Source organism: Paroedura picta, chromosome 15 (genome assembly GCF_049243985.1).
Source record: "Paroedura picta isolate Pp20150507F chromosome 15, Ppicta_v3.0, whole genome shotgun sequence".
Taxonomy (NCBI): Eukaryota; Metazoa; Chordata; class Lepidosauria; order Squamata; family Gekkonidae; genus Paroedura; species Paroedura picta.
The window spans coordinates 3,318,952-3,331,975 of record NC_135383.1 but is presented as its reverse complement, the minus strand read 5'-3'; the positions used below and the strand labels follow the sequence as shown (position 1 = coordinate 3,331,975).

Below are 13,024 nucleotides of genomic sequence, written 5' to 3'. Positions count from 1 at the left end.
TTTAGTGTTCATGGTGTAATCATCACTTGCCCCTCTCCAGCCTAGAGAAGCCACCATTTCCCCCTCTTCAGCCCACCTCAGAGGTGTCTGGAGGATAAAATGAGATATTTCTGGAAGGAAGGGATGGAAATGTGAAGGAATCAAATATAGGAGTTTTAGGAGTCCCAAAATCAGGGGTGCCAGCTCTGCATTGGGGAATACCTGGAGATTTGGGAGGGGGGAGGAACTGGAGGACAGTATGGACTGGGGAGAGGGGGGCCTTCAAGGGGATACAACGCCAGAGCGTCTCCTTCCCAAGGCTGCCATGTTCTTCAGAGGAACTGATCTGTATCATCTGGAGATCTACTGTAATCCTAAGAGATCTCCAGAGACCACCTGATGAACCTGTTTTTTAAAGAGTCAGGTGAGTGAGTGGCTGTGTTGGGTTGAAGCAGCAGAACCAAGTTAGCTCTGAACACAAAAGCCGGCGCCTGAAATAAAATTGTGTTAGTCTTAACGGTGCGACCTGCTGGCTTTTAAGGGTGCTGCTATTATCAAGTCCCCATTTCCGCATGGGAGACTCCCACCCTGCCCTAGAAGGGAGCCTAGTCCTCCCCGCCCTGTCCAGTTCCGCTCAGCTTTAATTTGGGAAAGAGACTTGATCACAGGACTACTGCTGTTAGTTTCGGGACTCTTCCAAATCACATTTGCTTTGGTTTCATTCCTGGCCTGTGGAAACACCCAAGCTAAAGCACAGCTCCTGAAAAGCGTGTAAGCAAAGCTGGGATGGAATCACAGTTGCAGCTCAGGGCACGCCTCTATCCTGCCCTGAGTCACCCAGAACAATGGGATTACCACCTCCCGCCAGGTCAGGGCTAAGACCCCAGGTGGGTCAATCATGGGCTAAAACAATGAGCTTTCTTGGTGGGCCCAGAAATCAGCAAAGACCGTACAAGGAATGGATTTCATTCTCTAGAACACGCCGCAGGGAGGAGTCATGTATTTAACGTCAAGACGGTTCCCCAGTGTTTAGTTACTAAGGACAACCTTTCATTAGGATAGTCTCAGGTCATTGTGTTCTGCTTTCTCTACAGGGGGAATGTAAAACTGCTGAAAAGCAGAGAAACCAGTAATTATAATTTAACAGAGCCTAAAATGCACTGCAAAAGCACGCAGCACGTTTCCCAAACTTCTGACAGCCACTTCCCACCCCCCTTTGAATTAATTTCGGAGGCATGCGTTGCTTTGATACCCAAAAAGATTGCATACAGGTACAAACTATCTACCCTTACTGAGTCCTCCCCTCTATGAGTTTCTAGTCTGTAATTTTGCTGTATTAGGAGTGACTGAAGGATCCAAGCATACAGCAGAAATCACACCCAGACTGTTTCCGTACCGGAGGCTTCGCACTGGGCTACACCCTGGAGTTTGAGCCAGGGCAGGTTGTCCAGCCTCCTTCTTCTCCAGCTTGGGGGAGCATTTGATCTGGTGCACCTTGTCCGCCCCAGATTTGTGCTCCCACAGGGCAGTTCCCAGTGCAGAAACAGTCCCAGAGAAATTTGGAAGGAGGAATGCTCACAACTGTGTATCATGCAGAGACATGGCAGGCAGCCTCCTCCGTGAGCCAGCTGTTTTGGACTCATAGGTGCTTTTACCATTATCTCTTATGGCAGTTCTTCCCTAGCGCATTGTTTTAGAATTACTGGCGTTTCAGAGTGGCTAAATCAAATATCTTAAAAAAACAGAAAATTGTAAATTAGAATGTCACCGTTTTCGAGGACATGGTGTCTTGCAGGTGTACTTATGGTGCTATTCAAAGGTTTAACATTACCCACAATGCACCTGCCGCTCCCTAATCCTTGGCCGTGACTGAGGACTGTCTCGCTCTCTGAAGGGAAGATACTGGGGATTTTTCAAATGGCTCCTTCCACCTGCTCTCACACCCCCTCAGCACACCACCTATTTTGGTGTTACCAAAACCGCACACCCACATTTAATTAGACACCCTCCAGGCCACTGAGTAGCTGCTAGATGTCATCTTTCCGTTGTTCCCAGGCGTTTCAGGCCAATAGGAATCCAGCACCCCATCTGCTTTGTATAAACCTTGGGTTATAACAGATTGCTCGTCGTACCCGGTTTTGCTAGATGGCAGCTGCAGATAATGTCCTGGTTGGGAAGGCAGAAATCTGATGGAGGATCGCTGAATTAGCAGGCAAATAAAAGGGCATGACGCAGAAGGGGGGGATGGGGCTGGATTGGTAGAGCTGTCTGGGGTTGCCAAGCTCCAGGTGGTAACTGGAGATCTTCTGCTATTATAGTTGACCTCCCTGGAGGAAGTGGCCTCTTTGGAGGGTGGACTCTGACATGATATCTGTTGAGGTCCCCCCTGTCCTCAATCTCCACCTTCTTCAGGCTCCACCCAGGGCAGGCAACCTCAGGGTGTCCGGTTTCCTCAAATGGGACAGCTCTGCTCTGAACTGGTTCAAGAAGTCCTGAAATTGCTGCTCAAAACTGAATTCAGTGGGCATGCTACAAAGATACCATTCAGCCCTAAGGTAAAGGTATCCCCTGTGCAAGCACCAAGTCATGACTGACCCTTGGGGTGACGCCCTCCAAACTCTTTAATTTTCTTTCAAAGCAGCCACTGCCGAGTGCCTAATTCGAACTGGTGTCCTAGCACCAACCTGTTTCCTGGATGAATCTCCTTCCCCCACTAAACAACTATTCACCTGGGAGGTAAAACACACTTAGTCAGGAAAGATATCTCTGAGGAAATGACTCAAGTACTCCTCACCTTCTCCCCCTCTTTATTTATCTATTTATATCATGGCTTTCCTCCCCAATGGGGACTCAAAGCAGTGTGCAGCAATGTTCTTCTTTCCCGTGTTTTACCCTCACAGCAGCGACATCCCTGTGAGGTAGGTTAGGTGGAGAGAAAATCAATGGCCTAATATCACCTAGCAAGCTTCCATGTCCACTTGGGAACTCAAACCTGGGTCTCCGAGATCTTAGTCCAAATACTTGAACTAGTATACCAGGAACGAGTATAGCCTGCAAACTCATCTGAGAAAAGTAACTCCCGTTGATCAAAGTGGGAGTTAAGCCTGAGTAAACATACATAGCTGATCATGTGCCTTTTGCCCGCCATCTACTTTGGCCTGAGGTTCTGAGAAACGCCTCAGCCATGGCCTCTGCGGGGAAACCGCAGCCAATAATTTATTTAAAATACTTCAGGGATATCACAGGCTATGCTCCACAGAGTCAAACCCTCGTGTACAGTTCTTTCTAAAAATGCACAAAGCCCCGAGCAACCCTTTGCGCCTTTCAAAAATAATAGTTAAGGAATTGAAAGTCTGTCAAGCTCCCTTAGGCAGAAAACACACAACTGCCTTTCACTGGAAGTCTTCAAGCAAAGGTTGGATACACACTTTTCTAGGATGCTTTAGGATGCTTAGGGCTGATCCTGCGTTGAGCAGGGGGTGGGACTAGATGGCCTGTATGGCCCCTTCCAACTCTATGATTCTATCATTCTATGATTCTATAAATAGGAAGAAGAAACCAGTTTGTGCTTTATTCTCGGTAGACTCTATCCTCACCCCACGCACACACACTGTTTTAAGTTTTCCACCAAAGACACACCGTCCGATTAATCTCGGCGAAGGTTTGGTCGCTTTGGGGTCCCTCTCAACATTTACATGGGAAGATTTTGAAAATTGGTCCCCCTCCCAGAACGAGGCCCATGCACGTCTTGTTCGGCTCCGTCCCAGCCAACAGGCGAGACAAGTTAAAAATTAAACTAATTAGATCCCAGCCAGGAAAAGTCGGAGTGACTTGGGGTTTAATCACCAAGAACGGTGGCCGGACAAGGAGGATGTCAACTTTGGACAGGCTGTTGCATCATGGGAGGGCTCTAAACGGTGCCCCTCCCTGATAAACAAAAAAGGGAGGTGGTTTTCTTTTTAAAAGGTAATCTCAATCCTTCTTGTGTCTTCATCACACAAGCAGATTGTTTTGTTGTTGTTGTTATTTGCTTCAGGAAGTGAGCAACTGGACTTGGGAAATATTGCAAGACAGGATGTATGGGCCAGCCCAGCTGTTAAGGCCTAAGTTGCGAGTTCAAATTTTCTGCCTTTGCCTCAGACAAGTTGCTGACACTTCCTTCTGCCTCAGGCATCAAGGATGCCCAAGAGCGTGAAGAAATTGTTTTGGGGGTACAGTAGGTTACCAGTTGCCCACTTTTTAGAAGACCTGTCCTCCTTTTGGGTGTCCATTCTCTTTGGGGCTCTTTAAAAAAACTGATGAAAATGCCCTCTTTTGGGGTTGGAAGGCTAGGAAAATTCCTAGTTAGGAGTAATTTCCACAGCTTAAATAGTAGGGGTGTTTCAGATGGTCTCAATAACCATTTGCTTGAAGAAGTCAGTCAGGAAATATAGCCAAAAAACGAAGGGGACCGAGGCCTCAAAGAAATTGAAATCCCAACTGAATTACAATCCCAGATGAGCAAGTTCTTTCATGGCATAGAACAGACAACCCTCTCTAGGAATGATTCTCAGGTAGGACTGTGCTTGGCTACAGGTTTCCCAGGTGCTAACTTTATGTTAAATGATTGGGTGCAACCTCTCCTTGCACCCCCACGAAGGATGACTCAGCCATGCTTCATCCACCAACGAGTTCCCTGACTTTTTCAAAGAACAGGGAGATCAGCAGGCTCCCTTTGCAAACACCCTTCTTCCCCCACATCTTTGCTCCCAGAATTCCTGACATACAGGTCGGCGGACAAGAGCTCTGTCACCATCTCCACCCACAGAAACGCAGCGTGAGAACCAGGACTTGGTCCCCATGCTGAATTCTTGCTGCAGAGATTCGGGCTGTGAGCTAGCTAATCTGTGTAGCTTAGGTACGGGTAATTAGCAGTTTGTGTGTCCTTACAATTAATGTGGCTGGCCCACTGGCTGACTAGTACACACAGGTCGCACTTTCACTGTGAAACCATGCCGAAGTCTTGCTCCAACTCTACCAAAATAGGACGGAAGGATCTTGACTATATCCGTCTAATAGGGTGGCCAACTCTGGGTTAGAGATTTGGGAGATGGAGCCTAGGGAGAGTGGGATTTGGAGAGGGGTGTGAGCTCAACAGGAAATAAGGCTACCCGTTCCATTTCCCACAGGGTTGCAAGTTCTGGGGAAAGGGAGGGGTTTGGGGAGGGAAAGGGAGGGGTTTGTGGAGGAGTGGGCCTCAGTGGGGTATAATTCCACAGAGTCCAATGCTTTTGCCTAATTATGAGTTCTAATTCCATGAGATCTCCAGGGCCCACCTGGAGGCTGGCAAACTTACTTTTCCAGAGCTTTTTATTATTATTATTATTATTATTATTATTATTATTATTATTATTATTATTATTATTATTATTATTATTATTATTAAGCTAGCCGCCTCACCAACCCCCATTTGTGGCGATACTTGCCTTTCCAGGAATATACTGGAGAATCTTGTCCGAGGTGACGTCTCTCTCCTGTCCTGGTTCTAAACCAAAGAGGCCGGCCAGCTTTTTCTTGTTCTCTTGTCTACAAAGCAATAAAAAGGCATATTCGTGTAAGATCAAGGCAAGCAAACAAAAGCAAATTCGGAAAGGCGCCAGGGTCAAATTAGCACGTTTGTCAGGAGCCTCTGAGGTGTCCAAGGCCCCCAAGTGTCCCAGCCCCATAAATCTCTGGCAATCAAGCACCGTAAGAGGCTTTGTGGAAGCTACTTAGTTTTCTTGCTTTGTTTTATTTGTTCTCCCAAGAAGCAAAGCTCGGCTGTAATTCCCAAAATGGATGGGCTGGCAGTTGAGGAGAGCCCTGTATTCCTAAGGACAGAGTTACAGTGAAGGGGGGGGGGGAAATAAGTGTTCCAAATTGCAAAATTAACCTGACCCCTTTCCCCCTTCATTTACAGTTGTACCAGCAGGACATAGAACCCAAGACCAGGCATAGCGGAGCGAAATCCTCACACACAGGTGAGTTTCAGTGTTTAGTTCTGGAGCATTTAGCTGGATGATACAGATCCTAACATTCAGGTTAGGATACAGATCCTAACATTCAGGCCTCCACTGGGTTCTCATAGGAAATGCAGAGAAGGCTGAACTGGGAGTCAGGGTTAGAGCTTGCATGCTGCAGATATTTTTGGGGGGGGGCCTCTCCCCAAAATATCTGCACCATGGACTCTACGTTTGATAAGAACTGAGGAATAGATCACCATCTTGGAAAAAAAATAATCTGCCAGATTGCATTTTCAGTTTTACAGAGGCAAGCCACCTCCCAATTTGTTCAGGAGGACAATTTTATATGGTTTTAAACTTTAAAGCATCCGAAACCTGCTACTGGCCGAAGAGTAGAGGTTATTGATGATTTTAATTGGTAATCCGAGGCAGCAATTTCCTGTTAATTGATGACTGTTGTGGTTGTAGCTCAATGGCATATTGTCTGTAGAAAGTGCCCGGTTGAATCCTTAACATCTCGCATTAAAAAGATCCTCCCTGGTGGACCAGGAGGTTTAAATCCACGTAAAGGCATCTCTATCTGCCTCTGTTATTGGCTGTCTCTTTCACATTACAATCAGCTCTGAGATTCCTCTATGAATGGGAAGGCGAAGATACCAGTTATTTATTAACTAATTATACAAATAAATAACATGAGCGGCTTCCCCACAATCTAATCCTGGCAGTCGACAGACAGACACACCACACCGCTGTTAGTAACCAGCTGCCAGCTGATGTCACTGAGGATTTTATGCAACCTCCAGCATCCAAAGTAGTTTCAGCTCTTGAAAGTAAATTACAACATTCTTCTGCAGAAGGAAATTATGGTGTGCGTGTGTTTTAACCCCTTCCATCATTGCTATGAGGTTGCATCACGGCGGAGATAAGCACTAGAATACCCCTCTTAGGGTTGCCGCTTTCGACATTCAAATGAGTTGGGAAGCATTTTTTAAATGAAATCTACTCGAGAAAGCCACCACAAAATAGCCAAAGAGCTCTTTGTAAGGTTAAAACTAGTTGGATAACAGCAGAATAAAACACCTTGAAGAGTAGGGTTGCCAGCTGCCAGTTCAGGAATTCCTGGAGGTTTGGAGAAGGGAGGGTTTAAGAAGGCAAGAGACTTCAGTGGTATAATGTCTTGGATTTTTTGTTTCCATTTTTATAATGTGCAAAGTTGCAAGATGCGGTATTCAAAATTAAGATTACTTAATAGAGGTTATTCACGTCTTAGCGCACAAACAATCAGATTATTAGGGGGGTGGGAGGAAGGCTTTTCCTCAGCCTTCCAATGCATGGTGATATGTGATCTGAAGATACTTCGTCTGGTCAGCGACTGCTATTTTAAAGAGAGAGGAAGTGGTTTGACAGAGACTTTGTTTCCCATGGTAAAAATTCTAAGGGAAGTGTTTATTTTTGCTTTCCATGTAAACATGTTTCTCTGGTCGCGTTGTGGATGGCTCTTCATACTTACTTGGCTTGCAGACTGTGAGAATGAAAAAAGGGCGATGCGTATGCTGTGTGAGTAACTGAGCATGCGCATCACTCATTGAGCATGTGTGCGGGACCACAAGATGTGTAAATGTGAAAACCTCCCTAGATATTGGGGCACTATGAGATTTATTGCAGAGTAAATGTGCAGAGCACAGTTTGGGAGGCCATTCCCCAGGGGAGACCTGGAGATCCCTCGGTTTTACAGCTCACTTCCTGGCAACAGAGATCAGTTCTCCTGGAGAAAGTGGCTACTTTGGAGGAAATACTCCGCAGCATTATACTACACTGAGGTCCCGCCCCACCCTTAGTCCTACCCCCTCAGAGCTCCGCCCCACCCTTAGTCCTACCCCCTCAGAGCTTCGTCCCAAAAGTTTCCAGGTATTTCCAAACCCAAAGATGTCAACCCTAATAGAACTGAACCTCATGTAGGTCAGGGGTAGTCAAACTGCAGCCCTCCAGATGCCCATGGACTACAATTCCTATGAGCCCCTGCCAGCATTCGCTGGCAGGGGCTCATGGGACCTGTAGTCTATGGACATCTGGAGGGCTGCAGTTTGACTACCCCTGATGTAGGTCTTTGGGTCACAGTAGGCCGGAGCCTTATTTTAAGTATGCTAAACTTGCTTCTGACAAACCCCCTGGAGCAACTTCCCTCAAACGTGCATCTGGGGCGAACCGATGCCATTTTCAAATGTCTGCTGGTCTTCTTGGAGACACCCTCCGCGCCGGTGCTATGTACAATGCGTTCGCTATGCTACATTTCCTCACTGCTCCGCCTCTGGATTATATTTCTGGAGTGCTTTTGCCCTCAAGCGCAGAGAGGATTTTCTTGTACCGCCTGCCCTTCGTGGCACAACACCAGAGCTCATCCCAAATTCCACTATGGAAGCCATAAGAAGCCGCACACACCCAGGGCATGGGAACACAGAAAACTGTCTTGCGGGATCCGAACAAAAGTTCAGTGGTTTTTAAACCGTCTCCCAGTGAAGGTTTTTTTAAAAAAAGAAGCTTATCAGGAGCTCCTTAACGATAAGATCTGTAATGGCAGAGAAAAGAACTCTTTGCCTGCCCCTGCACATCTCCCCCTTCTGTGGCCGCATGCTGGAGTGCGCAGGGTCTATGGCATACTCTGCATTCACACAGGGCTCAACATGCCCCGCCAGTCTCCACAAGTGAGCCATAAAACATGCCTAGAATTCTCTGTGGGTGCACAGGGGCGCTACGGCAAGTTTGCTAAAGGTCCTCGGACCCACGGATCACAGCCCAAGGGGTTGCGGGAAGGTCAAAAGCCACGGGGTCTATGGACCTGTTTGTTTTCGTGAAGAAAACATGCCTACGTTGTTGCATCTGGAATGCACATTTTCCCCCTGGTTATCTTCACTGCCACTTGGCCTGTCAAGATTTAGATTGTAAGTCCCTTAGGGCAGAGACATGTCTTCTTGAGAGCTAGCATGGTGTAGTGCTGGGTTTGATTCCCCACGCCTCCTCTACACGCGGCCAGTCACAGTCCTCTCCCAGCCCCATCTACCTCACATGGTGTCTGCTGTGGGGAGAGGAAGAGAATAATGACTGTGACTTTGGGCTAGTCACAGTTCTCTCGAGAGCTCTCTCAGTCCCACGTACTTCATAGGGTGTCTGTTATGGGAAGAGGAGGGGGGGGAGATTGTAAGCTGCTTCGAAACTCCTTTGGGTAGTAAAAAACAGGTACAAAATTAATCTTTGTGGTGATGTTTGAAAAGGCTTAGAAAAGTTCCAGGTCACGTCATTCTGCTAAATTGCCACGCTTGCTAAAAGACCTCACGTTGCCACATGTGAATATATATATACCCTCAGTTTTCCTCTTCTGTCTGGTGCTCGGCTTCAGTCGGTTGTCGGGGAATTATAGCCTAAACAAAACCCACTACTTGTCATGACTCTTGAATTTTGGGAGCATAACCAGCCCTGCGCAGCGCTGGATTACGGTTAGGGTTGCCAGATTTGGCTTGGGAAATATCGGGATGTTTCGGCTGTAATTCCTGGAGAATTCCAGATCCCACCTGGAGGACAGCAAGCTTACTGGGTATAGTTTCTTGAGAAAACAAAGGAAAATCCACAGTGATATTATAAGCCAAAGTTGTGGCTTTTAGCAATGGAGTCAGCTGAAGTCATTGGCTCGGAAAAGTCCGGGTGGAACATTTACACAACTTTGCCACCAGGGAAGAGTTCGTATATTGTTTTAAACAGGCCACTGCTTTGAGATTATTGTTGTGGTTCGCTATTAGCCACGCCCCTCGTCAGTGAGGCACCGGAAGTGCTAATTGCATGGAAGGAGGGCCAGGTTTTTACTTCCCAAGTTATCCCATCATGCAGCTTCCCATCCTACGGCATTCACATCTTGGGACAGGTAATTCCAAGATTAGGAAAGGCAAAGTAAAGTCCCTGAATATTGATCAGAGTCCTTCATTTTGCTACTGCCTGCTGCAGTGCCAAACTTTTATGGGTCTTTATTACCCCTCTCAAACTGGGGGCTGTATAGAAATGGCATCGGTTAGAAGTATCTGCCCCTGAATACTTTATATCAGGGGTAGTCAAACTGCGGCCCTCCAGATGTCCGTGGACTACAATTCCCAGGAGCCCCTGCCAGCGAATGCTGGCAGGGGCTCCTGGGAATTGTAGTCCACGGACATCTGGAGGGCCGCAGTTTGACTACCCCTGCTTTATATTTTCCACACATTGCACCCACCGTCATTTTAGTCGCATTCGCACCTCTGAATTCTCCCGTTTATTTTTGCCCAGTCCTCCACGAATGCAAAACTGCATTGTATGCATATGTCGGTGGAATGGCGCAACTGCCACTGCTTGTGTTGCAAGTGTTGGTCATCTTATCCCAACGCAATTCTGCATTTATATCCTCAGTTTCAGGTGGTTTAGAAACACAATTAGGAAGATTCCCCCAGGTATGTGCTCACCTGGGCACACTGAAATTTAGAGCGGGCACTTAGCGGGCTGATTTCACTTGAGCTTTATTGTCACCTAGGAATGTGAATTATTTGTCCCCATCTTCTGTATACACAGACGGTCATTGAGGTGCAGGCAGAATCCATCTGGAGTCACATTAAGCATGCTGAGAGCTTAGGGGGGGGGAGGGAAACCTGGAATGGAAGGGGGAATTCCAGCAGGGTGGGGGCTGCCATACAATTGTCAACTGAACTTTTGTAAAAAGCATACACAACCACCACAAAAAAGCAAAACCTAAACCAGGATATTGTGTAGATTTACACTTGGCTTTGGGGGAAGAGGGAATAATTTTTAAAGCCGTTTAAGGGCAGCAAGGAGTTTTGCTTGTTTATTTATGGGATTTATAGTCTGCCCTACCTTTGAGAACCCATAGACATAAAATACAGGCTCCCGGTGTCCAAATATCCCTTTGTGTCAGGATCACACATACGGACAGTGTTTCCGTATAGGAAATAGCAAGCATCAGTAGGGATTACATGTGCAATTAATTTAATGGTCCCTACATGTAGCAAACAGATATATGCACTAATATCCCTGCCCTTGGCATGCTTCTTCCTTCATGAGGTGCTGTCGCTTTAAGAACAGCGCAGGAAAGCATGTCTCTACCAGTGGAATTCTGGAACAGGCCAACAATTCTGTAGGGATGTCTAGTTAAAATGGAACTGCCACATTTTGGAAAGCAAGAAGGAGGGTTTATTTCCCGACTACTTCAGACAAGCGACCACTACAATACCCCTACTATTTAAGCTGTGATAACTAGGACTATTCCCAGCCTTCCCTGCCCAAAAGAGAGCATTTTCATCAGATTTTTAAAAAGAGCCCCAAAGAGGACAGGCTCCCCAAAACGAGGGCATCTGGCAGCCCCGGTCAAAAGAACACCCCTCCGCATCCCACAAAAATATCTTCTGTTCCTTTCAGCTACATCACTGCAAACTATTTGTTACAAACACGCTACAACTAACAATCCGGAGACCGGAGACATTCGTTAATGCTGCCCATGGATAAGGGAAACATTGCAAGAAACCCCCAAATAAATTTCAAGCAGTGCCCATGCCCCTCTCCCCCCCCCCCGCCCGGGAGAATAAAAACCAATATTTAAAACAGAAAAAGCCGCCTCCTTTTGAGTCAAAGAAGCAGAACTTCACAACCATCCGCTCCTCTTAGCGTAAAATCGCTGGAAAGTTTCCAAGAGCCCCAGCAAAGTGCAAACCCGCCAGGGGCTGTTTTCTCCCGGGAAGCCCCTTGGGGAAAGTCACACCAAGGCAGCAAAGCGAAGCCTGAAGCAAAACAGGGTTGCCGGGGAGGCCGGTGCGGGCGTCAAGCAAGGGCTCCGGCGTACTCACTCTCTCTTGAGCGAAGACTTTCTGGAGAAGGAGTATCGGAAGCGGCCCGGGGCCTGGGGGACGCAAGCCATGTTCCCCATGTCGCCAGCGAGCGACCTCTCCACGCCAGGAGCAGCTGCGGGGGAACAGGAGGCAGGCGGAGAGGAGCGCAGACGCCGCTTGCCGAGGCCGGGAGGTGTGTGCAGCCCGACTGTGTCATGCGTGCGTTTCCCCACTTCCATCTGCAGGGTGACTCTTATGGGTGTGAGCTGGGAGCAAACACAGCCCTTTTCGCCCCGGGCTGTTTGCAGGCTGAGTTCGCACTTCCGCTCCTGGGCCGACTCTGACGCTGGGATGGGAAACTCGCACAGAGAGACAGAGAGAAACTAGGAGGCAGGAGGCTTCTTTCGGTTGCTGCCCACGGGCATTGAAGAGATCTCTGCCACTTCAGCCCTGGCCACTTCGCACAAGGAGCGTAGAGACAGCTGCCTCCTTGGGCTCCTTGAAAGATTAATGCGTTTTTGATAAGGGATAAGCTCTCATGGAAGAGCCTCTTGTGGCGCAGGGTGGTAAGGCGGCCGACATGCTGCCTGAAGCTCTGACCATGAGGCCGGGAGTTCGATCCCAGCAGCCGGCTCAAGGTTGATTCAGCCATCCATCCTTCCGAGGTCGGTAAAATGAGTACCCAGCTTGCTGGGGGGTAAAATAATAATGACTGGGGAAGGTACTGGCAAACCACCCTGTGTTGAGTCTGCCAAGAAAATGCTGGAGGGCGTCACCCCAAGGGTCAGACATGACTCCGTGCTTGCACAGGGGATACCTTTACCTTTACCTTAAGCTCTCATGGACTGGAAGCCCTTGCATCTAGCCCACTGCAGCCTCGCTAGATGTTACACAGAAATCAGAGTCCAGTAGCACCTTTAAGACCAACAAAGATTTATTAAAGGCGTGAGCTTTCGAGTGCAAGTTTTACCAGGGCGATTCTGTGCAGAGTTGCTCCATATTATGCCAGGGGCTTTGAGCTTTGCTCGAAATCTATTCCAGCACAGCCCTGTGCAAAATTACTCCAGATTAAGCCTGTTGAAATGAAAGGACTAACTCGGTATGGGATTGCACTGTTAATAGGGTTGTGAGTGTCATGAGCCAGGAGGTCCCTTCCAAGTCATTGGAAGGGACAATCTGGGATATCCCCCCTCCCTGCAGTTTCGCCACTAG

General features: G+C 47.8%; 2 protein-coding genes across 2 annotated transcripts in view; one reads left to right on the top strand and one right to left on the bottom strand.

Annotated features, from left to right (window-relative positions):
* The window catches only part of PERM1 (PPARGC1 and ESRR induced regulator, muscle 1), a 58,092-nt gene extending 52,122 nt beyond the window's left edge, over positions 1-5,970 (top strand). Inside the window, exon 5 of the mRNA XM_077311725.1 lies at positions 5,918-5,970. Within this exon, the coding sequence (XP_077167840.1) occupies positions 5,918-5,955 (38 nt within the window). The 3' untranslated portion in view covers positions 5,956-5,970. The remainder of the gene's footprint in view (positions 1-5,917) is intronic.
* Positions 1-12,171, bottom strand: part of PLEKHN1 (pleckstrin homology domain containing N1) — a 40,155-nt gene extending 27,984 nt beyond the window's left edge. Inside the window, exons 1-2 of the mRNA XM_077311729.1 lie at positions 11,831-12,171; positions 5,445-5,544 (exon numbers count right to left, since the gene is read on the bottom strand). Of these exons, the coding sequence (XP_077167844.1) occupies positions 5,445-5,544; positions 11,831-12,051 (321 nt within the window). The 5' untranslated portion in view covers positions 12,052-12,171. The remainder of the gene's footprint in view (positions 1-5,444; positions 5,545-11,830) is intronic.
* Positions 12,172-13,024: the final 853 nt, after the last annotated feature.